This window comes from Monodon monoceros, unplaced genomic scaffold (genome assembly GCF_005190385.1).
Source record: "Monodon monoceros isolate NGI ecotype Baffin Bay Population unplaced genomic scaffold, NGI_Narwhal_1 Super_Scaffold_14, whole genome shotgun sequence".
NCBI lineage: Eukaryota > Metazoa > Chordata > Mammalia > Artiodactyla > Monodontidae > Monodon > Monodon monoceros.
Window position 1 is genome coordinate 38,764,389 of NW_021703770.1, and position 26,169 is coordinate 38,790,557.

At 38.8% G+C, this 26,169-nt stretch overlaps 2 protein-coding genes across 8 annotated transcripts in view; both read right to left on the minus strand.

Annotated features, from left to right (window-relative positions):
* DPY19L4 (dpy-19 like 4) overlaps positions 1-6,049 on the minus strand; it is a 59,631-nt gene extending 53,582 nt beyond the window's left edge. For 2 of the 3 annotated variants that reach the window (XM_029222722.1, XM_029222721.1), the window contains exons 1-2: positions 5,925-6,049; positions 137-247 (exon numbers count right to left, since the gene is read on the minus strand). In XM_029222722.1, coding sequence (XP_029078555.1) covers positions 137-247; positions 5,925-5,940 — 127 coding nt within the window. In that variant the 5' untranslated portion in view covers positions 5,941-6,049. Of the gene's footprint in view, positions 1-136; positions 248-5,924 lie in introns of those variants that run through there. The other variant, XM_029222724.1, reaches the window with a different exon arrangement.
* An 8,683-nt stretch (positions 6,050-14,732) lies between these two features.
* ESRP1 (epithelial splicing regulatory protein 1) overlaps positions 14,733-26,169 on the minus strand; it is a 56,896-nt gene continuing 45,459 nt past the window's right edge. The window contains exons 14-16 of one of the 5 annotated variants that reach the window (XM_029223201.1): positions 24,993-25,143; positions 21,354-21,463; positions 14,733-16,248 (exon numbers count right to left, since the gene is read on the minus strand). In XM_029223201.1, coding sequence (XP_029079034.1) covers positions 21,389-21,463; positions 24,993-25,143 — 226 coding nt within the window. In that variant the 3' untranslated portion in view covers positions 14,733-16,248; positions 21,354-21,388. The remainder of the gene's footprint in view (positions 16,249-21,353; positions 21,464-24,992; positions 25,144-26,169) is intronic. The other 4 variants (XM_029223205.1, XM_029223202.1, XM_029223204.1 and 1 more) reach the window with 4 other exon arrangements.

A 26,169-nucleotide genomic window follows, 5' to 3' on the forward strand; every position in this document is an offset into this window, starting at 1 on the left:
AACCTAATGCAAGTTGACCAATATCACCACATACTTAAGATAAAATGTTTATACATTTGAAATATTAATGTAAAATATATTACCTAACATAACTATTTTTGTAATAGCATAAAAACTCCAAATCTCTCTAACTTACGTTTTGGAACTCTTTCAGGAATTGCAGTATTGTTGATTTTCTCTTCTTTGGCAGATTCTTTATTTTCTGAAGACTCTGGCTTTTTTCTTTGGCGCAGTTCTATAGTTAGTCCTTAAAATATTTGAAAAGTTATTGCAATGTATGTATCAAATTATTCTGTCTATATCTCAAACTGATTTACTTTTATTATACTTAGGTAAAAGTCCCATGAAGAACTATTCGTACCAAAGATAACTTTCTTCATAATTATTTTAGCACTCCCCGCAAAACTTTCCTTTCCTACAAACAAAAAGACAGTATAAGTTCTGCCTCCAACTCATGCTTTCAGAGTCCTACTGATAAACTGAGCTCTTCTCCTGAGATGATGCTATTTTCAAAATATCCCAATAAGTAAACTCTTTTCCAGAATGACTGGAGAACAAAGTGTTATTTAATAAATCAGCTTATTATTCTAGTTACCTGAGAGTATAACATGCATCATTCATGAGTTAACAATTTTTTTAAAATAAAATACATTGATCATAAAACTATACTTCATTTTTTAATTTATTTTTGTCTGCATTGGGTCTTCATTGCTGCACGTGGATTTTCTCTAGTTGTGGTGAGCGGGGGCTACTCTCATTGCAATGGCTTCTTTTGTTGCAGAGCACAGGCTCTAGGCACGAGGGCTTCAGCAGTTGTAGCACATGGGCTCAGTAGTGGTGGCTTGTGGGTTCTAGAGCGCAGCCTCAGCAGTTGTGGCTCACAGGCTTAGTTACTCCGCAGCATGTGGAATCTTCCCGGACCAGGGCTCGAACCCGTGTCCCCTGCATTGGCAGGTGGATTCTTAACAACTGCGCCACCAGGGGAGTCCTATACTTCATTTTTTTAAATAATCCTGAAGGTTCTGGAGAATTTCACAGTGCTGTGGTATCATTATCATTCAACAGTCTTAGAGATTTAGGTATTGGAAAATAGGCTGAACCTATTAAAAATCCCTATATTTGGGAAACTCTCAGAAATTTTCCCAAAATTAGAGTATCTACTCTTTCTATACCAGATTTAAAAAATGTAATGCGGAAAGTACCTCCAAATCAGTAAACTAAATTCCAAATTAAACAGGAATTTACGATATTCAACTTAACTACTTTTCCTCCCTAGAGTTAATTATGAGGTAGACTATGTCATGTAGATATAGGATACTATGATGGGCTGTCAAGGTTTCAGGTGGTACAAGAACTTATCTCCTTCTAATAGAAGCAGAGAAGAGTTTTTTCTTTTCTCTTAGTAATGGCTTAAGGCTAGGAAAAATGAGCCTAAAAAGAGGAGTTAAAAAAGGAGAAATGAATCAGCTACTGTTGCTGATGATCAGATGGCCGATTCTCTAACTTTACTGTGGAAAATGAGTAAAATGGATTTTAAAGTAGCTTCAAAGCAAATTCACGTTTGCTAAAATATCTTTAAACACTGACACACTGAGGGAAAAAATACTGTATATTTAGTGGATTCTGTCTGACTAGTTAATTTTTAACCATTTCTATACTATTTATCATTTATTTTATAATCATGTTAAGTAGTAAAGTCAGTGAAGACATTAGAAAATGACATTATTAGAAAAGCCATACCATGGATATTGAATATTTTTGCATACAAATCTGGGACAACTAATAAATATTATTATATTCCTTCTTCATGACTTCCTTTTAATTTTCCCCCGCTATGGGTTAAAGCAAAAGTTAGAAGCATTCAACAAGAATGAAAATTTATGTAAAGCCAAATGAAGTCTTCAAATGCAAGTTATTATTTTAAATTTTATTAAAAAAGAATACATGGAAAAAATATAACCACAAGACATATACTTAGTAGATACACGTGCATGATTAAACACATTAACAGTACTGGATTAAAAAATTTTAATTGGGTAATTTCAGAAATCAAGTTAACAAATCTACTGAGGAAGTTAACAAATTATGTGACCAATGGGTTAGATAGGGCTTTTTTTATTAGACAGTCTAAAAGCACACATTTAAGATAAAGATAATTTGGGAAGGAAGGGGATATTCACATAAAGTGTTCTTTACAAAAAGCTATTATTTTTCTTTTTAAAAAAATTCTCTATAAAATCAATCACTTTACAAGGATTTTAATAAAGTGTTCTCTGTGCACATAAATGGTTTTTTTGTTTGGTTTGGTTTTTGTTTTTGGCCGCACTGCACAGCATGCAGGATCTTAGTCCCCTGACCAGGCATGGAACCTGTGCCCCCTGCAGTGGAAGCACAGAGTCTTAACCATTGGACCACCAGGGAATTTAACAAAAATTTTGCACAGAACCCCGTTATTTATGAAGTATATAAATCTTAATCAGTCATCTCTCAGGAATCTATATTAGCAATGTTTATCATACAAATAAATAATCTGTAAAGGATCTATAATACTGTATTTTCTTTATTATTATCTTTTTGGCCGTGCTGCACGGCTTGTGGGATCTTAGTTCCCTGACCAGGGACTGAACCCGCAGAGTGAAAGCGCAGAGTCCTAACCACTGGACTACCAGGGAATTCCAATACTATATTTTCTTGATTCTAAGAAGCCATATATTTTAAGATACTATTTGATGTTTTTCAAGGGGAAAATTGGCACTACCATGTTAAATATGTGCATTGGTTTTAAGACATGGCAATTTCAGTGGCATTAAATTGTGGGAGCAAAAAGTACTACTTGGGAAATACAGTAAACTTTTTAACCAATCTCTACAATCTTGTCCCTAAATTTTTTGACTGTGACCATAAATCAAAACTGACTGGATGCAAACTTTACCTCATTTCCTTTATATTGATCTTTTAACTTCATAATTGATAAACAAAGCCCAGAATCTTTAGGTGGATAAGTAACAAAGGCCAAAGCTGTGGACAAACTAGATTATTAATCCTGATAGGAAAGCTCTGGGATAGAATTCAGGTTTCCTTTTCACTATCTTATACTTTTAGCATTGTAAAGAAAAAGTCAAAGTAGTAAATCAACTATATTTCAATTAAAAAAAAAAAAAAAGAGTGACTTCCCTGGTGGTACAGTGGTAAAGAATCTGCCTTCCAACGCAGGTGAAGCGGGTTCCATCCCTGATCGGGAAACTAGGATCCCACATGCCACGGGCAACTAAGCCTGCGCGCCACAACTACTGAGCCCACACACCCTGGAGCCTGTGCGACAACTAGAGAGAAAACCCACATGTTACAACTAGATAGAAGCCCGCACACTACAAAGAAAGATCCCACATGCCTCAACGAAGACCCCACGTGCTGCAATTAAGACCCAACAGCCAAAATAAAGGAAGAAAAAAAAAAAGAATCTATCCATATCAAAAATAAAGAATAAAAGAAAAAGTCAAATAAATAAAAATGATAACATAGCCACAAAAATAACCTGCCATTTCAGTCTCTGGCTCAGTGATCTTCACATACGATAGTTAACAGGGCTACAAATAGGCTTGCAAATGTCCATCTAGACTATACATAGCAACTTCCAAGTGAATTATGAACATTACTCTGCTCAAGGCTATCACTTCTTTCTTTGCTCTAACATATCTTCCAGGAAACATAAATATAAATACCATGACCCTCTACAGCATCAAGAGAAGATGAGATTTCCCAAAGAGTATTTACTTAGAGAAAAGTGGGACAATGAAGAGGATCCAAGTGAATGTGAAAGATAAGCAAAAAGCGATATAGAGAACATCTGGATACAAGTAAAATAGACTATTTAGTCTAATTTTAACACAGTGAATACAAATAACATGCATTTAATTAATTTATTTATTTATTGCGGTACACAGGCCTCTCACTGTTGTGGCCTCTCCTGTTGTGGAGCACAGGCTCCGGACGCGCAGGCTCCGGACGCGCAGGCTCAGCCGCCATGGCTCACGGGCCCAGCCGCTCCGCGGCGGCATGTGGGATCTTCCCGGACCGAGGCACGAACCCGTGTCCCCTGCATCGGGAGGCGGACTCTCAACCACTGCGCCACCAGGGAAGCCCAATAACATGCATTTTGAAAAACAGTACAGAATGCCTAATAAATGGAAAGTACTCAGAAAAATGCGTAGGACATAGACATGTTTACTATAAATATCATTACTAGATTACAATAAATGAGAATTACTCATTGTTGACTATTATATCCCAGTACCTAACACATTAGACAGTCAAATATTTATGGAATTAAAAACTCTGTTGAATAAACTTTAACAAAACTGCAATCCATTAATTGTTCCAAGATGTATTTCATTGCTTTGGATTATCTGTAATTCTACAAACAAAAATCATTTTTCATTTTATATCACAGAATTAAATTTCACAAACTTGTATGGTTTATGAAACCATAACTGGTTCTACATCATACCTATTTGGTTAGGTGTAACTATAACCTCTTAAAACAATTTCTCATTTGCATGATATATAATATTAAAGACTTTTAGTACTGCAGTATTAATTTTTTTATGCTTTAACTTAAGTGCTCATGGAAACATATAAGCTAGCTCATCAACCTACCCCTAGAGATTTGCAGTTCATCAGAAAAGGAAAAAGTATCAAAAAATGTATTACATATACTGCAACCAAAGATAAAACCAAGGCAACAAACAGAATTACATTCTTCCTTACCAACTACAAAGAGTTTTGGTTTTCAAGCTGTTTTTAGGTAGAGTGTCTTAAATTTAGATCAGTTTTAACACAGAAAACTTAAGGAAGGCGAGGCAAATATGAAGCAAGAGGGAGCACAGGGACAGAGCAGCAAGACACAGAGCAGCAAACAATTCTTACAATTAATTTTTTTAAACTGCTTTCCACTGAATTCTTGAAACTCCCTTCTTGCACTCTTGGTTCAGTAAGGCTTCAATCTAAATAGATCACATTCACAACTCCCCTCAATAAGGTAAAAAGTCATGTTTTCCAAAAGGATGAAAAATCTAACTGCTCAGTCAAGAGACACCATTATACCTATGCCTGAAAGTAGCATGCCTATCATGAAGATATCATGACACGAATGTTTCCTATAACATCTCTCACTAGCTAAGTTCCTCCCAACTCGGCGTTTTTATCTCATACCTATCGATTTCTATGAATTAATTTTCTTGGCATTGGCCCTGAAGGGGCATGAAAAGCTTTCTCCAGCCCACCCACTTTCACCCAAAAAGCACTCCTGGCTTCCAGATCCCCCCAAAACCACTTACATCCCTTCTCCCTATGCCATCTCGCCCTAACCTGTAACTGAACTTGACCTTCTTCAGTTTCTGCTTGCTCATCCCCTCCCAATCCACCTTACCACGTCTACCCCAAACCCTTGCCTGTTTGTCCCCTTGGCCTGCGGCTCCTCTCACCGGTGATGACTTTGTATTTGTCAGAATCCACAGACCTCTAAAGAGCGCACTCAGACCGAGGGGCATTTGGTTAAACAACTATCCCTCTCGAAAATGCACTCAGTACCTAAACCTACATCTTCTAAACCAAAGTATGTCCCCCACCCCCATCAGTCATGTGCTCACAGCCCTCCGTCTCCATCACTCCCCACACGGGTTTCTCTCTTCCTGCACGATTCCCAACTTCAAGCTTCACTTTCGCTTCCCACTAGAGCCGACACAACTTCGGGCTATTTACTCCGCTCCTTCTGAATTTCTCCACACACCTCCCCCCGCCGTCCCGTTCTTTCCCGCCGGACCGCCGCGACCGCCCGCAGCCCCGGCCTCCAGGGCCCTCGAGCCCCCGCCCCCTTTCCCGAGACCTCGGGCGACAGTAGGCGCGCTGGACCCCAGGGAGGTCACCTTCTTTCTCCGCCATCGTCCCCGCGGAGGCCGGGGCGCCCCTCCGGCTCCCGCGCGGCTCAGAGTCTCTCCCCCTCCGTGTTGCGGAACCCCTCGGCCTCCCCAGGCCCGCTCCCGGCCGCCGCGCCCCCACTTCCTGACCCGCCCCCCTCCGGTGTCGCGGCCAACCGCGTCCCCCCGGGCGGCCCTGGAACCAGAATGCCGGGAGCGGAGGGCGGCCGGAGCGTTTGGCGGGCGCGCCTGGTCCTGCGCGGGCCGGAAGGCGGCTCTACGCGAAGTGGCACCGCCCACTGCTGGTGCTCCGGTACCGCTTCCCCGGCTCCTCCGCCCCCCACGGGAGGCGAGTGCGGGCGTCCTGCTGCCTCCTCGTTCCTCGCCCGTCCTCACAGTAAAGGTGGGCGCCCGAGCGGGCTTTCTGGGGGCGCCCGAGCGGGCTTTCTGGGGCTTTTGTGGGTGGACTCAGGTAGTCAGAGAATATCCAGATCCAGCCCGCGTACCCGCCCCATTTTGCAGAGAGGAAACTGAGGTGCAGCGAGTGTAAGTCACAAAGCTAGTCGAAGCCAGAACTGGAACCCAGGGCTCCTGCGTCCTCCTGGTGCTTTCAGAGCAAGGCAAAACCCTCTGGGTTGACGCGTTGGTTTAGTAAGCCGCTAGACATCTACAGGAAAGAGGCTTGTACTTGGAACTTAGTGTTTTTAACCACCCAAACTGGTTAAACAAATGTATTTGCATGATATTATTTTGAAAACAGTAATACTTATGGTCAGTGCGGGGGAGAGGTGCGTTTAGATATTCCACAATGGAACATAGTTTTAACTTGTTATACTGTTTGTCTTCACTTTTATTATATCTGGCATTCTCCAAATATACCAGGATCTATCTCCCTCAACAGTACTAAGAAGTAATTTAGGAACTGACAAAATGCCCATTATAGAACGAGAGGAAAAAGACGTTCTTAGCAGGCAGCAAGAGTCTCCTTCCTTTATCAAGTTAGGATATTTGGGGAGAAGCTATCAGTTTTCAGTGCTGTGCAAAAACAGTTCCAGGAACGCTTTTTATGCCTTTGGTTGCACGTAAATATGTCTTGCCTGTCAAACAGCACTGGACCAGGAGTTAGAAACATGGATGGAAGATACTAGTTGCCCAGAAAAGGCCTGGGTCAAAGCAGAGAGAACAAAACTGTTGGTCTTTGAAAACCACAAGAGCCCACGTACACAGCAGCAGATTTCAGCGTCCAGCTTATCAGATGATAAGCAGGCAGAGCTCCACCTCATGTGAGAACAATACAGTGGCCACTGAGGGCCACTGTTTTCCAAGTCTAGGGTCTTGAGGTGATGACCATTCCTCCCATAGTTCCTTCATGATCACCTCAAGGACTTAATTGTAAATTTAAATATAATTTAAATTATACTGTATGCTCTATACAGTAGTGGAGACAGAGAAAAAAATAGCTTCTCAAAATCAAATGGAAACATGAAAGAAGAGAGATAAATATTCAGTCTTTAGATACTAATCAGTGGAATCGTGATTGTGTTTCCTAGTAGAAACATTCTTCCCTTGAACCCTAAACTTCCACATAAGAATAATGAGAATGGGTCATTTTATCCCTGAACCAGTGTAATTTTGCTATGAGAAAAATAAGACATTTTTTGTTCAAAATATCAACTCATCCAAAAAGATGTACCCCTAACTGCTCAAGATGTTGCCTTGCAGCTGGCCGTATAGCTGAGCGTTCAGTAAGTCATTCCATAAGTCGATAAGACCAGCTGCTTCCAGATAATAATGCACATAGCTAGTGGGCACATGGCCCTAAGATAACTTCCGATTCGAATTTGATTGACCATTTTACGACTGCAAACCATGGGCTGCTAGTTTCCCATCCAGAATTTGAAGGGTCATTTCATTATCCTTTGCCTCATCTTGACCAATCCTAAACACCTCAAATTTTCTCAAGTGGTCTTTTATTTACAGTCCACTCTCAAAGAACAATATGATTTTTGGCCTCCTCTCTAGAAGTTTGAGGACCCCTTTAGTATGCAGTAGATATTTTTAGGGATTGATGTGAAATGCTTTGTTGTAAAAGTCTTTTAAGAAAATGTAGATTGGGAAGCTATTGTAGTAAACTGGGTTAAAAAAGTAAAGTCTTGAAATAAGGCAATGGAAATAAAAATGTTCAAAGAGAAGGGATTCAAAAGAATGCTGGAGGTAAATTTACAGGGCCTAGTGACAAATTGGATGTGATAAATGATGAGTTGAAATGATTCCTGAGGTTTCTATCTTAAAATTAAATATGTGCCTTCTGTGTGCCAAGTAGTTTGTTACCAGGATATGAGACAAATATAAAACAAAAGCCCCTGAAGACTTACCTACTTGAAACCAGAAAAGTACAGGCGAAGTCTGTTTCAAAAACATTCTTCTTTCCAATGCGTCACCTTATTACTAGTAACAGAATAATTAGTGTGAAATCTTTGCATTAGTTCAGCTCTTCTTCTGTTAAAGATGTGGAACTCTGTTTCATGTTTATTATGTCATAATTTGTAATTATCCATTGATGAACATATTTAAATTATTTTCAAACACCATCTCCTTTGTGAAGTCTGAACCAAATACGATCAATTCATCTTTGAAAACACATAACACTCTTACCACCATTATATCCTGGCTTGCATTTTGGTCATGTTTTATACCGTTGTTTCAACTCTTCGAAACACATTGTAGACAAGTATTTTGGTAATTGACTTAAAAGTTGTTGACAATAGTATTAGCTGTGGGTGTCTTAGAAGACCAACGTGATAAGCTGTATATTTTGCACTATCAACGAGAACTATGATTTGAAGCCGTTTTGTCTTAGCTTGTCACTAGTTCTACTTGTGACTATGGATTAATTTTTTATTTTATTTATTTATTTATTTATTTTTGCGATACGCGGGCCTCTCACCGTTGTGGCCTCTCCCGTTGCGGAGCAGAGGCTCCGGACGCGCAGGCTCAGCGGCCATGGCTCACGGGCCCAGCCGCTCCGCGGCATGTGGGATCTTCCCGGACCGGGGCACGAACCCGTGTCCCCTGCATCGGCAGGCGGACTCCCAACCACTGCGCCACCAGGGAAGCCCGGATTAATTTTTTTCTCTGCCTTTTCTGTAAAAAAGGGGATAAAGGGCTGCACTTATCAGTTGCTCCTGCAGTTATTTCTCAAGCAGGCCTCACTTCTTCCTCATTGTTTGAAGCTATGTGTCAGTGCCTCCTGAGTATATTTGCTCTATTATCACTCATAAGGATCTGCTGTCTTCCTTTTCCACTGACTGGGAGAACCACAGTCATACAAACCAACAGAGTGAAACCTCCCTAGTGGGACACATTGAACAATGTGTGTTCTGTTTAGATATTTTTGAATTAACATATTAAGCATCTTAGGACATTTTCTAAAGTAGGTTTTTTTCCTACAGTTAAAACTCCTCCAGGAAGAGACTTTTTTTTTTTTACCAAATTGATCATATGAAATAATATTCATAAATAAAGAAAAACATTGTTGGTACTAAGCGGCCTATTATCAAGATTTTCCCAGGCAAAGCTATTTTAGTAGACAAAGGTTGCTGACTTTGGACCAAGTTTCCATCCTCTCTTCTTTCAGATAAGTAAGCCCTCCAAATATTTGTGAAATTTAGTTGAATTGACTATTAGAATTGCCAGGTAATATAGGACACTTTAGTACATGTTCCATGCAATATTTGGGCCAGACTTAAGCTAAAAATTATTTGTTGTGTATTTGAAATTTCCATTTAATTGAGTATCCTGCTTTTTGGTTTGATTTTTTGTTCCTCTGTTGACCCTATTTATGGATTGAGACTGCCCCCTCAATGCTAGGAGCTCCCTAGCATTGACTACTCTTAGGCCTTCTGGGCACATGTAAATAACAGATTGAATTCTTTCTCACGATAGAGGAAAGGTAGTTAGATAGCAGATGGATTCTGAGTACCTCAATTATTAATTCAGGAAAGAATCTGCCATTCCTAATGTCCTGATACATGAAATTGCTTCTGCTGTCTTCCCACCCTACAAAGGGCTCCAGCCAGAACTGGATGGGTCTAGTGCAGTCCTGGAGCTGGCATTGAACTACTTCTTAGTCAACCAGCCAGTGCGGATGATTGACTGGGCATATCTAGACCTGCTGTTTGGAGGACTAATCACACTTCCAAAGTATAGGTATCTTAAAGCCAAAAGCATACAGTGATTGTGGGGGGGAAAAATAGTTCCCACCAATTATGACTTATCACCATAACAATTTGTGTGTCACAGAGTAATGGCCATGATATTTTTTTTAATAGAGTAAAAAAACAAAAACCTGTTCATCGATTATGACATGATTTAAATATAGCTATATTTTTAAAATCTTGTTGGAATCCTCACCTCTGGTTGAGAATTGGAGATGGCAGAAGCAGCTGAAATCATGTTTAGGTAAATTTCACACCAAACTCTCTCTTTGGATGTGTATATCAATGTGAAAGGCAACTCTCTGAATTTGTACCTCAGTGTAAAAAGCATACTGTTAATAACTAGATTAATACTAACATTTTAAACATTTTTAAACGGTGCTAAAGAAAAACAGTTTTTGATTTTTAACATTTAAATTTGTAAACAACTCTAAAAGAAAACTGTGCAAAGCACATTAGTTTTCACCAGCAGGAATGAACATACATTAATTCATTCAATAGATATTTATTGTATATATCCCAAGGGCTGGCTAGTCACTAAGGATACAGGGGGAAAGAAGACACATTTTACCTTGATGGAAGTTACAACATGGGGAGCAGATTATAGGGAGATCTTACAGAGTCTAGTGAGTCAGGAAAGGCCTTCCTCAGAAAAGTAAGATTTCTGCATAGCAGTCAGTGAAGAGAGGAATAACAGGAAAAAAATGTGTTTCAGGCAGAGGAAACAAAAAGTGCATCATTCCTGCGAAGAACTGGAAAAAGTACAACAAAGTGTAGAGCGTGAGAGGAAGAGTGCCTTGAAAAAAGCTCAAGAGGTAGGCAAGAGTCAGCTCATGCAATAGCATGCAGTCGTACATCTGGGTATTTTTTCCTACAGCAAATGGAAACCTTTAATAAAAAGATTTTAAGGGCACATAATCACTTTGTTGTGTTCTTATCACACATGCACACAAAAAATAAAGAGGGTGGGAGGAAACTTTTGGAGGTAATAGATGTTGGTGGCATTGATTGTGGTGATGGTTTCACTAGTATAGCCTTATCTCCAAGGACTCACCAAGTTGTGTATGCTAAATAAGTACAGCTTTTTATATCTCAATAATACCTCAGTAAGTGGTTTAAAAAACATGTAATCAGATCTGTATTTTTAATTTAAAAGATTGTTCTTTTAAAAAAGCATACTGGCAAGAGAGGAAAGCAGATATAAAGAATCCAATACTGAGGCAAAGAACCGGTGAGAGTTACTGATGACTAGGATGGTGAGGCAAGGAAGTTAAGAATGGCTTTCTTGGGCTTCCCTGGTGGCGCAGTGGTTGAGAGTCCGCCTGCCGATACAGGGGACACCGGTTCATGCCCCAGTCCAGGAAGATCCCACGTGCCGCGGAGCGGCTAGGCCCGTGAGCCATGGCCGCTGAGCCTGCGCGTCCGGAGCCTGTGCTCCGCAATGGGAGAGGCCACAACAGTGAGAGGCCCGCCTACTGCAAAAAAAAAAAAAAAAAAAAAAAGGCTTTCTTACCTTTAATACCTGGTGGTATGCGGTGCTGGTTCCTGAAATAAAGAGAACACAAGGACCAGCAGGTTTTTGGACACAGAAAGGTATGTTCTTTTTTAACATGTTGAAATTGAAACGCCCAGGGAGACTTCCAAATGGAAATATCTATTGCATTGTTGGGTTTAGAAGCCGGTAGCTACAAAGAAGCGTGTGGAAGTAAATTAGTGAGTTTGCCCAGAGAACAGTTAGAGAAAGTGGCTGAGGAAGAAATCATGAGAAACACCATCAGGTAAAGAAGGATGAATCTGTCTGTCTGTCTGTCTGTCTCTCTCTCTCACACACACACACACACACACACACACACAGGCTGAGAACAGTCCAGAACCAGCTGAGAATTCCACATTGTTTTTTTTAAAAAAAATGTTTCTGGTGTTTACTATCATATTGGTTTTATATGCATTATAAAACACTGGCTCAAATTCGAGTCTGTAATAAGCAGCTTTGTTACCCATTTATCACCATTCACTTTTAGTACAGCAACAATACATAGCTATAGAATAATTCAGCAGCTGAATTAATGGCATACTGGCAATAAAGCAAAAAGGCAGACCAAAGGAACACTATGAAGCACTACTGTGACTCTGTAACGATGGACTGTATTTGTGCAATGCTAGGAATAGAGGAGCAGCTAAGCAATTAGGAGAGCGTTAATCACCTCAACCTGTCTCCAGATCTTTATATTCTAGATCCTTTCCTGTACGTTCTGTGCAACCATGATATGTTTTACTTAACCTACCCTTCATTTCCTGGTCTATAAAAATAATAATAGTGGTACCTACGGTAATAGGTTGTTGTGAAGATTCATTTAACCAATACAACGCTTTTTATTGTTGATCACACATATTCTCGGTGGTTTATTTGGTTGTAGCTCATAGTATACTCTGCCAAGGTCATGATTACCAGCTTGGGTTTTGGCCCCAAATATCCCTCCAGCTTCCACATAAAGGAATTGAGGGGAAGTACATTGAAATAAGGACATTTGCCCTTTAACTTAGGTCTAAGCTAGGGGCAAGTCAAGCTGTTTGTTTCTGAACCTTTTATCCCTCGGGCCACCCTTTGGGATCTTGGCCTTCAAGATCTCACATAACACAAAGGAGGCAGCAAAAACGTAGAAAAACAATTTCTCCCTATGGCACCCACTCAGTGCTCTCTTACTCCTGAATTTCATCCTGGTGGCCTTCCAGTCCTCAAAGTTTACATCACCTCCTGTCTAGTCTGTATCTCATATTAGCACATGGGCTAGGGAATGGAGTACTGAGCACAACTGTAGAGATTCAACCTTAAACAGAAGACATCCGGAAACTGAATTACTTCCACCAGTTCAGTCCTATTTATCCTTTTCCTCTTCTCAATAAGAGCACTTCCTACCGTGGCCCAGTTTTAAACCTGGAACTCCATTTTACTCATGACCCAAAGAATGTGCTTCAAAATAATACAGCAGTGGGGAAAGTGGAAAGGAATATGGATAATCTATATAATTACATATAATCCTATATGTAATAGATTATACAATTGATTACATAATCTATAGGAATGATTGGCTTTGAGTTCATAATTGTTGAAGCTGGAAAGAGACATGGTGGTCATTATTCTATTTTTGTATATGTTAAAAAAATTTTTCCCCAAAGAGCTAGGGGAAGCAGAGAGGAAGAGAAGTTGTGAAATCAACTATAAACCTACAAGGTGGACCTTTCAGGTTTTTTAATATACTCAAGTCCTCTCTATTCTCACTCTCTTCCTTCCCCACCAGCTTTACTCAATTCCATACCCTCCTGACTGCCTGTGTTCCTTTTCTGCCATGAGGAGGGCAGCTACATGAGGTGCTATTTCAAGGAGGTAAATAGGAAATCCCCTTAGCCCACGCAACCTGTTTTTCTTGAAGGCAAGGAATAGCCTGGACAATGTTAAATGCCTGCCAGAGACATCAAAGCGCAAAGGAACGTGCAGAACCTCAGCTTGCCTAGAGAGCTCTGTTGCCTCCTCGCAGATAACAGAGACCCAAAGCTGAAGCACAAAATTGAAAGACATTGCTTCATTTTTATAAATGACATTGGCAAGGACTGAGACTGAAAAACTGTCTAGGTGAACTAAACTTCATTTGGTGGATGCTTAACAAGAACATGTATGTAGAAATGGACTAGACATTGAGGGAAATACAGGTACTTCCTGCGCTTGAGGTTATAACCTAAATCTGGAATTGAACTCTATAAAGAGTATATACATCAAATAAGTGATACTGACAATATGTGTAACTCTAAAGTGGTTGTAAGTCACACAAGACTTAACCAGGGTCCTAAGTAAATTTGGCTTAGAGAGAATATTGGAGAACTCAGCCTTAGCAAAGAGTGATTGGAATAATGGAGGAGCATGTGGGATTCAGAAACACTAAAGTTCTAGCTCTTATTATATGGCTTTTAAGAAATGGCTTGGACTTCCCTGGTGGCGCAGAGGTTAAGAATCCACCTGTCAATGCAGCGGACACGGGTTTGAGCCCTGGTCCGGGAAGATTCCACATGCCACAGAGCAACTAAGTCCGTGCGCCACAACTACGGAGCCCGCGTGCTACAACTCCTGAAGCCCGGGCGACTAGAGCCCATGCTCTGCAACGAGAAGCCACTGCAATAAGCCTGCACACCGCAACGAAGAGCAGCCCCCGCTCGCTGCAACTAGAGAAAGGCCGGGCACAGCAACGAAGACTCAACGCAGCCAAAAATTAATTTTTTTAAAAAATCCTTAAAAAAGGCTTAAGTGGCTTGAATAGGTTTTCAAATTGTCAAGCAAATAGAGCCCTAGTAATAAGATGCAAGGACCACATATTAGTATCTATCACTACCATAACTTAAGAATTTCAAAATCAAAGTCTCAGTGATTTATGTTCTAAGGATAGTTCTTTGATCTGTATCTGAAATGCATTAATCATTGATAGCTTTTACAAATACTTATAGTAACTTAGGTAAATATCCTACCACCTCAGGAAAAAAAGGCTTTACCCACCACACCCTTCCACCATTACCCTTAACTCTTCTATAATAACAAAACAGAATGCAAACATTGAGACTAAACAGGCAAGTTTTATTATCAAATGTAACAATTCTACAAAAACTCAGTAGTATTGTAGTATTACTGCCTATCTTAAAGTCTTTCAGAGCTTTGGGCAGACAGCATCTTAAGGTAGCCAAGTATAAAGAACTATTTTTCTGATCTTAAGTGCCAGTTATCACCAATTTTCACACAAAATGGTTTTTCTTTTTTCTTTTTATTTCTCCTACTGCAGTTAAAGGGCCATTGCTGGTCAGTGAAGAGGGAATGTTTGGCTCTCCGTTCAAGGTGTTAAAGTAATGCAAAGTAAATAAAAATAGCAGCCACATAAATCTGCATGGCATTGCATCCAAGCTAAGGACAATATGAGTAAATTAAAGAAACATGTGCACTCAATTAATCAAATCCTGTTTCCTCTTTGGAGTTACACGAGGCAGCAGTACTATCTAGCTAGTGTCTAATATTGCACTTTTGGAGCATAAACACAGCTAAACACATAGTGCTAAACACTGACAGCATCAGTACCTGTTCTCACCACATCAGTGTTTACCTCTCAGTCTAGCATGCTGACTATAACCCTATGCTTTTAAAAGTTTTAATTATTTGACAGTTAAGGCATTAGAGAAAAAGTTTTAAGGCTATCTTAATATATACAAGCATTCACTTTAGTTAGTATATTGCTTTCTAGAATACACTGTTCAAATATCTCATTTTTGTGATATTAAAAACTATGGAATTCCTTATTAAAGTCCAAACCATCAATAATGGGAATAGTACAATATAAAATAATACATACGAAGCCATAATATTCAATTACAATTCAAACTAGAAATTACTAACTACACGTAGCTGCTTCATTTTTGGTTTTACATTTTGGCCCCTAGTTCATTCTTATTTACAATTGATACCTACTGAGAAAAAAATCCAACTTTTTAACTATGTATGTTTTGTGGTGGGTGTACCATTTCATCTCACTTCTTCCAAGGTGTTTTAAAAATAGTTTCGGTGGCTTTTAACTGTAAGACATTGTGATGGCCAAGAGACTGGGAAAATATTAGTTTTATTTCTTTTTGTAAGTTTGTGACTTTATTCCAGGACCTTATTCTTGAGTTACTTAGGAAGAGCACGTGATTGTGCAGAAGACGGGGAGAAAAGAGTGGGAACACACAAAAATGAAGCTTCCATAACAGAGTTCCTGATGGAGATAGTAGACACTAGTCCCCCAAGACTTAAAACTTAGGAAACACCTCTGATGCCACGTTAGCTGGTAGTAATGGAGACACCCGATTTCAAATTCGCATTTTAAATGCCTATTTGCAATCAGCAAGGAGCCAAGCATGCTGCTTGCAATAAGAATTTGGCTTCACTGGCTCAAATTTTTCACTCCACCAAAAGATAGGGCACAGGCCCACTGTCCAATCATGTTTGCTGAACATACTGCAGGCTGAGTGTAGACAAACTTCTCCTGAAGTTGCTAGAAGTTGTCTTATGTCTGAAGGATTCAGGATCACCATACATCTTTCAAACACTGAAAAAAATGAACAAAGGAAAAATTATAGTCTCTAAATTTTACAATTCTTAGTAGCCATAAAAAAAGAGATTCTGAATTCTAAACGGTCTGAAAAAGCCTTTAGGTAGTCCAAATTTTTATTTTACACAGACAGAATTGGGATTTACCCAGCAAATTCTCAGGGAATACAGTGCTGACAAGTCAAGTTTATGTGATAATTGGCATTTCCACAATACCCTACCCTTTGTATTACCATGCATGGGATGACGTGTGTGTTTTCACCTCCCCACTTAATTCTTTTGTGAAGAGACTATTCTCCTCATTCCTTATTCTGGGTTCCCAAGTTATCAGAACATTTTACTGATACTAGAGGTTTAATACCATTTTAAAAATAAATTAAACCATTAAGACAAAAATTTTAAATTAAATTCTAGTATAAGAAATTTAAAAAAATTTCAAGAATATTTGTGTCAGTAAGAAGCACTGAAAGGGGACTTCCCTGGCGGTCCAGTCATTAGGATTCCTCACTTCCAATGCAGGGGGTACAAGTTCGATCCCTGGTCTGAGCACTAAGTTCCCACATGCCGTGTGGGGCGGCCAAAAAAAAAAAAGGAAGCACTGAGGAATGACACTGACACTGTAGCAAACATGAGCTCTACATGTCAGTGACTAATCGATAAAAGCCACCTTTATGTGGATTATTTCATCCTTACAACCACCTTATTATATTACCATGTTATCCCCACTTCACAGATGGGGAAACTGAGGCACAGAGCAATTAAGCCAATAATTGGAAGATCTAGAATTTGAATGTAAATTAGTTCCACTGTGCTATTTTTCTTATACACCACACAAAATCTTTAAAATGAAAACTGTAACTAGGCATGTGACATGTAAATGAGAAACAGAAATGAAGATAGAAATAAAGATAGCTGTTCAGAGTTCAGCCTTATTCATATGGCCAGTTTGTAACTGTGGTTAAGACTAGATTTGCTTTTAGAACAGATTCCAAAATTGGTAGAGATTTAGATTCAGGTACTTTAAGAACAGAGAAACATTTATTTGTTAGAACTCGCCTTTAAAATGTGGTTTACAAAGTGACCATAGTTAACATTTAGCTTTAAACATTATGCATTGAAACCTCCTCCTTGGTACAGACAAGAAAATCTCTATCAATGACCCAACAACATTACTGTCCAGTAACTATTTTGTCCTTCTTTTGGCAATAGCAACAGATTTTCCTTAAATGACTGCCCCTCACCCAATCTCAAGGCCATAAAGAGGCAACTTTACTGCTGAGCCCAACAAGTGACTCAGATACAGCCAATAAGAGCCCTGCATATCCTTGGCCACAGTGGTTTCAGAGATGGACTTAAAGTGGGGCCAGTGACACTGAATTCCTGGCTTCCTCTGGACTTGCACTGGAAGGGTGGGAAGGCAGGAGTTGCTGGGAGTACGTCATGGAAGGAGTTTGGTTGAGAGTGAGCCCTTGGATCCAGCCAAGTCAGTCAACTCTGGACCTGTCTGTTATCAGAGTCAATGAATTCTACCTTCCTCATTCTCAGCCCATACTATTAGTATTCTAGTAGGAAACCATTGTAGATGCTGAAAATTATACCTTCATATTTTGTCAAAATGTGGAAGAGTTCAGAAGAAATTAAAAGTTTAACCTTCTCAGACCTGCCTTTTAATCCCAGTGGTATCCAATGGAATTTTAGCATTTAGCAAAGAGCACATTCCTAGCTGCCAGCAAAAAATAGAAAATCTCAGACTAATAAGGAGAAAATGTTTCCTATTCCCCTTTAGCTGCAGGAAAGCAAACACTATTATGCAAAGACAATTTTGAAGCTACAACTGCAAGTATCCACACATCAGTCTTTCCTTTCTAGTAAGGTCTGTGTTAAAACATACAATGTTGTATTTTGCATTAAACTGTCATTAAAAGTACTATGTACCAAGAATTCTTTTAAGATATCTGGATTTCACCAACTGGTGTTATGCCCTATGCAATGAACCTAAACCCCTTAAAAAAAAAGCTTGCAATTCTGATTAGTTGTAATATTTTATTTCCTCCCAGTAATTCTGACATCTCTTTTCTGAAAGTATAATTCATAGGTGAGCTTTTTTTGTTAGGACTGAAGAACAGCTTCTTCTTCCTTACATTAAAGATAAAATAAAACCCATAACTCAGATTCTTTAATCAAAGAAAGCCCGTTTGTCATTTAAATCAATAGAATCAGCATTTATCTGTTGTTCTTGCCCATTTTTATAATACTAGTTGGAGGAGGAAGACAGAAGTTTTGTCCAATTTTGAAAGCTACTTTTTTGATCCAAAAGATACCTTGAGGGACTTCTCCGGTGGTCCAGGGGCTAAGACTCCATGCTCCCAATGCAGGGAGACCAGGTTCAATCCCTGATTAGGGAACTAGAGCCCACATACCGCAACTAAGAGTTTGCATGTCACAACTAAAGATCCCACATGCTGCAACGAAGACCCTGGGTGCCCAAGACCCGGGTGCAGCTAGCTAGCTAGCTAGCTAGCTAAATAAATAAATAAATATTTAAAAAACAAAACAAAACTGAAATCTCTAAAATCAAGCAAACAAAAACAAACAAAAGATACCTTGAATTTTTGGGCCAAAAACTAAAATATTGATCCAAAAAAAAACAAAAAAAGATTTTTCAATCCACAAAGTAATCTAAACTATACACTTAAGAGACCAAGTATAAAAAACACTCTTCAAATGAGTTACATGGAGATTTTTTGTTTTGTTTTGTTTTTTTGCATAAAATTTAGCTGTTGTGAGAATACCAGGCTTAATATATTGCAAGAATCTCCAAAAATACCTAGTATACAGACAAAAGTTTTCACAAAAAAGCAATGAAAACTATAAGCACTTTATCTTGACTTCCCAGCTTTCAGAACTGTGAGAAAGTAAATATTTGTTGTCTATAAGCCACCCAAGTCCATCGAATTGCGTTAGGACAGCCTGAATGGATGAAGCCATTTACCCAATGATCAAATTGATACCACCAGGGAGGTCATGTGGGTATAGTACAACAGATATTACGTATCATGAGATCTCATGAGAGGGGCTCTTCACCTCTATGTATTCTTCCCTAACACCCATTACCCCAGCCTAATCACAAGAAAAACATTAAACAAATTCAAACTAAAGGACAGCCCATAAGACTTCAAAAGCAGCATAACTCAGAATTGTCAAGGTCTAGAAAATAAGCAAAGACTGAGAAACTAACACAGGCCAGAGGACACTGAGGAGACAGGCCAACTAAATGTGAAATCCTAGACTGGATCCTGGAATAGAAAAAGGACATTAATGGAAATACTGGTGAAATCTGAAAAATGTCTGTAATGTAGATAGTAGTCAAAAACATTGCCCGTGTAATGATTATTGTGATCACAGCAACAAAATAGTTATCTGTATACATAAAGAACTTTAGTTTGTATAACTTTATACTCATTAATCCCCCTAATTCTCACCCCCCAAAAATGTTACATATGTAGAAGAGATTTTTTCCCAATTTTTACAGAGAAGGGAAATGTCACCTCTAAAGAATTATCATCTCCATATGTATTCAAAATATAGTTGTAAATATAGTTAAGAAGCACTTGTTGACAGATTTAAATTTATGAGCTGACCCTGCCCCTTTGAGATCCTAAGAGTATGAGACTTGGAACTCACAGTGAAAGTGGGAGGTACAAGAACCCTGGCCATCTGAGAAGGCATTCTTTCCAGCCCGCCATCACAATCTCCTTCTCTGGAGGGAAACTTGGGCATCTTTAATAGACTGTGAGCTGTCCTTGGGGGTCTTTTATGACCAAAAAAAGAGGCATATCTACAGTAGTTCTTGGGGCAGTCAACAAATATTGGCTGGTTTGAGAGGACTAGGCTACATGAGAAGACAGATAGTGTGACTTTTTTCTTTTATTGATTGACTGATTGATTGACTGACTGATGGCTGTGTTGGGTCTTCTAGATTTAGTTTAAAAGAGAAGAAAGACATGCAACAAAAACCTCACAGTCATTTTGGAATGGAGCATATTTAAAAGTATACCCAGATGAAGCTTAAAACCATTATGCTAAGTGAAATAAGCCAGTTATGAAAGGACAAATATTGTGTTATACCATTTATAAGGTACCTAGAATAGTCAAATGCATAGAAACAGAAAAGAGAATAATGGTTCCCAAGGCGCTGGGGAAAGAGGGAAAGGAGATTGTTTAATGTATTTAGAGTTTCAGTATGAGAAGGTGAAAAAGTTGATGGTGGTAATGTTTGCATAACAATGTGAATGTACTTAATGCCACTGAACTATACACTTAAAAATGATTAAAATGGTATTATATTATGTATTACTTTACCACAACGTTAAAAAAAAAATGAAACTAGGAAAAAAAAGTGTAAACAACTCGATAGAATTATCATATGACTCAGTGATTCTACTCCTAGATATATACCCAAAATAATTTAAAATACTCAAATATTTGTACATAATTGTCCATATCAGCACTATTTACAATATCCAGAAGGTAGAAATAGCCCATATGCCCATCAACAGATAAATGAAAGAAACAAAATGTGGTATAGCCATACAATGGAATATTATTCAGTCACAAAAAGGAGTGAAGTACTGATACACACTACAACGTGGATAAACCTCAAAAACGTGAAATGAAGCAGATTGGCTGCCTGGGTCTATGGGGAGGGGAAATTGGGAGCTACTGCTTAATGGGTATAGGATTTTCTTTCAGAGTTGATAAAAATCACTCAATTGTATACTTTAAAATGATTTATTTTATGTTATGCGATTCTTACCTCAATTAAAAAGAAAAACAAAAGAAAGAAAGCATACCCAACCTGTATTCCACATGATATGAATAAATTTCCAAATGGAAAAGTATTTCCATATATGTTGCTTAGATACTATCTACTTAGATGACAACCTTAATTCCAGTCTCCATTCCTTCTAAGATTTCTGACATTCTTACATCACATGAAGGGAAGATGGCAACTGCCACCTGACTTCTAAAAAACACTTTGAGATTCTTGACCTCTATTTGTTTGGCCCTTTATAATTTAACTTTCACATCATAGAGCCTTACCTTCTTTTCTGAGGATGGTCTAACTGCTGGGGCCCTTAAATACAAACCCATTCTTTGGATAGAGTCCTGGCCTGGTCATTTGTGTGTACAAGTCCATCCTCGGTTGCATACTAAAATGCAAGTTAAAACAAACAGGATCAAAAGATGGACAAATTGTCACTATGGATGGTTAGTATTTCAACTGAATAGATCTACCAACTGAATTATAGGACATTTAGACCATAGGAAACAAGTTAACGCTGATACAAGCCATATATGTAACTGCTAATCCCAAGTCGTCATTTCTTACTTAACTCGTCTAAATACCATAAAAATCCCTACTAGGACGGAAGTTAGATTGAACACGTGGATAGAAAAGGAACATCGTACTGCAACGCCACCAAACACTTCAGATCTTGATAATAGTACAGTTTCCATCACACCACAAGTGTGACTAGATATCAAATATTTGAGCACCAACTATTTTCAAGGTATTCTACAATAAGCCCAATATCTCTATATAACTTGGTGAACTTTAAATAGTATTAGATATATTTGTAATATCAACCTAATTCTCTCAGCAGTGCAGCAGTAAAAAGCAGTGAGAGGCCCAAGGAGATAATGAATAAAGTCAGTACTTCGAGGAGAAACAAAAACTAGCACTACTGAAAACGCAAAGCCATTGACGGTAGAGGTTAATGCAAAGAGCAAGTGAAAAAGTTAAAGGACTTATATAAGGATACCTTAACAGCCCATTTCAGAATAAGAGGCCCATCAACTAAAATACAGACACAGATTTATTTCCATGACCAGAATGACATCCTCATCACCAATATTTTTATAGTAGTCTTTTTGCCTTCGTAAATTCAATCCTCATTCTATTAATCTTATTTATCAAAATGGGCCTAACTCGGGTACTTTTACAAGAATGAAGATTTGATAGCAGAACCCATGTCCTGCATCTTGCTTTAGCACCAGAATTCTTCCCTTTTTGTAAATCCTTGCCCTTTTGCAACTTTACAGCCTCCTCGACCCCAAATGAAGTATGGAAAAATTAAGTTGGAGTAGTTTTATAGAAAGAATTTTGCTGAGGATAGAGGAAACATACATCCCAAAATTAAAAATAACATTTATAAAGATGACATATGCCATTTTCTATATAATATATATATATATTTAAAAGACAGAAACAGAAACCATTAAGAGATTTCATTCATTCAACCAATTACTACCAAGGATTTGCTTAATTACATAAGTAAATTATATAATTATGTAGGATGAATCATGAATAACCAACAATCAAATGAAAACCTCCCATGAAATCAGCAACAGCAAAAAATGCACCATAGGTAAAGACAGACACAGATTACACTTGAGAACAATTTTTTTTAAAAGCCATCCATTGATTTTTGTCTTGTGACAAAGCCATATCTAAAAGAATCTAGACTCTCACAGTTAGTGGCTATTACTAAAATAACTGAGGACAAAAATAAATAAGAAGGCAAGGAAGGACTCTTAAACGCAGTAGAAAATATCAGCTTTTATGTAAGCGTGATATGAAATTAGGTTATATACAAAAGATTTTGAAAGTATGCATTGTAACTACCTTAAAGCTCAAACTACTGAAGAATAATACGATATACTGAATTAGATAATTCAGGTTCCTATGTCATCCTACTTTATTGATCCAGTTCATAAATTCCAAGCACTTCAGAAATGAAGGCAAATGCCTTGAGACAAAATAATTTCACAGAATCTTTGTGCTTCTGATTATACTAGGTCTGCTCCAACCTTGAATGATTCCCTAGAAGCTACTAGAAGATAAAATAACTTCAGGGACTTCCCTGGCCATCTGGTGGTTAAGACTTCCAATGCAGGGTGTATGGGTTCGATCCCTGGTCGGGGAGCTAAGATCCCACATGGCTCGCAGACGAAAAACCAAAACATAAAACAGAAGCAATATTGTAACAAATCCAATAAAGACTTTAAAAATGGTCCACATCAAAAAAATCTTTTAAAGAAGTAAATAAAATTTTTAAATAAAATAACTTCAGTCTGTAGCAGTTTATCTTAATTTTGAAGCATGTCAACTTTTTAGCCATAAATCTAGAAATAGCTGCTATTACGTGTTTGTGGTATAATAAATACCCACAAAAGCCAGCCATGGCACTCTTCATAGTAAGAGCAATTTTGCTTACTCTCATAATCAATATATGTGTATGACCACTTAATTCTATTCAGTGTGAATGTAATAAAAGTTAATTAGTCAAAACAAAAGAAATTAATTCAACTGACTACTAAAACCTGAAACTTTGCTTATACTTTCTAGAACTGGAAAACCATGGGAGAAAATACAAATCTCAAATGTATTCCCCATGAGATTAAATAATCTTTTCAATAGCCTTCAGTAAAATTCTCTACTCTTTTCATAATCTAGTGAATCAGATACGAAGTTCGGAAAGTAACATTTTTATTCCTGCAAGGGTTTCCAACAGGCAGCATAACTGTTTAGGGAAGAAGTAAAGTATCTACTGATCTCTGAAAAATAGCTTACTTCTGGAAAGAATGTGCTAAGCCAAGCAGTAACAAAAGATAACTTTTGTCCACCTTCATTCAGTCTTTCACTATCAGACACAGCTTTTCTTCATTTGTCAAAAAATATTCCATCATGGTAACTTGGTAGGTTTGGGGCATCCCCACTGACATCATTTTAGGTGAGCTCCACAATCCTCCATGATTCATGGATACCAAGAGCTTGTAAACCTGTTCTAAGAGTGAAATGGCACCTGCAGGCACAGCCCTTATCATGCTGTACTGTAAATGCTCAAGGGCTATTTTAGGATTTGATGATTATGCCTACAAGTGCTTCTCAATTCTGAAGACTCAAGCACGGCTCAGCTCCAGGAGGAAAGACCATTTTTGCTTTTAGTGCAATTAAAAGGCTGCAAGGTACTGATTTTCAGACGTTGCAGGAAAGGAAGGAGTTCGGGTTCTAACCATGTGATTTAAGGAAGGAAAGGTGTCCGCTCAGGTGAGATGACAATGAGAAGATTTTGCTTGCTGTTAAGGAGCTCTTACCAAGCTGTTCTTAAGTCAAAGAACAGCTGATGGACACAGACAGTCGTAGAAAAACTGACGAGTAAATATCAGTTTCACAAGAATTAATAGATCATAAAAGACTCACTGAATATCTTATAGCTCATTTTAAGGAGTTACCATCTAAAGATTCACTGAGTCACCCTTATTTTTCCAGATTAGGCAGAGAGGCCTCGGGCTACTTTTTAAATACTCCAATTCCACGTCTGAGGAAAATTCCTTCTTAGCCAATCTTACTATAGATGGAAACACCCACATCACTGCGTGCCCTAAAGAGCTTTCTCAAAGCAGCCCAATTGGAAAAAAAAAAAAGCATCAATAGATTAAGCTGAAGTAATTAAAACAGCATGGAAAAGCCCCAATCCTATTAAAGGGATGAGTTTGAAGTTAGCACTCAGACAACTAGTCCCCCTGACTTTGACTCTGGTTCTTCATAAAGAAAATCTATTTATTAACACGTACACACGAGTTTCAGAGAATTTGCTTCTTTCCTGGCTGCATTCTTTAGGCACATCAACTTAAGTAATAAGGGCACTGAGTATTTTTCTTCTTCAAGGTACTGACCTGGTAACCTTGGAAGAAGTTAAGAATTTCCTTAACTCCAGTATTGTAGGCCAGGCCCTGCATTCTGACCACCGTGCCAGGCTGTGGAGGGACACCGCTAAGATTAGCAGCTGTAGGGAAGTAGCCAAGACTATTGGGCGAACCTGGGGGGCTAAAGGGAGAGAAAGCACAGTGAACCAATAGAAATAGACAATGTCTAATATTTACTCTAAAAACATTAGTTACTTAAGGAAACAGACTTTCTCAAGGTGATCTTTCTTAGAATTCTTAGAGTTATCTCTCCCAAGACAAGTACACCATAGCTATTCTGTCCCACAGCTCCACAAAAGCCGAAAGTTGAAAGATAGAAGGGTTAATGCAGAGTTAAATACAGGGTTTCCCCAAAGATCCAGTTCTGTCTGAGAGTCCTAAATGAAGGAAGGAGAGAAGGAAACTTCTGCAGCCACTCAACCACAAAGCACCGCTTCCAAAGCCGAGCTCATTGATGATTAACTGGCTAGTTATCAGGAATACTAAGGCATGAAAAGGCATGAACGCAAAGGAATGATAGAAACCATAGCCACAGAGACCGAAAAGTATACAAAATGATTGCTCCAAAGAAGAGACTGTTTTACTCCTATACACAAATGTACAACACAGTAAGTAGAGCATAATACGACAGCAAAGTACTATAGCACCCATGAGTTATTGTTTCCAACCTGACTGAAAAAAAAATGTGTGGGGGGTGGAAGGGAACAAGTAAATTGGAAGGCATGCATAACAAACTACATCAACCACCATTAACACGAGGGGAAATTGATGATGGGTCCTCTTTGTGTATCTGGGGCAATTACCTCCAAGGAACAAAAGCCACATGAATACTTAATCATTCTTCTTTTTTAAAAAAATGTTTATTTATCTATTTGGCCACACTGGGTCTTAGTTGTGGCACTCAGGATCTTCGTTGCCACGTGCAGGATCTTTAGTTGTGGTAGGTGGGACCTAGTTCCCTGACCAGGGATGGAACCCGGGCCCCCTGCATTGGGAGCACAGAGTCTTGCGGGCCTCTCACTATTGTGGTCTCTCCCGTTGCGGAGCACAGGCTCCGGACGCGCAGGCTCAGCGGCCATGGCTCACGGGCCCAGCCGCTCCGCGGCACGTGGGATCTTCCCGGACCGGGGCACGAACCCGTGTCCCC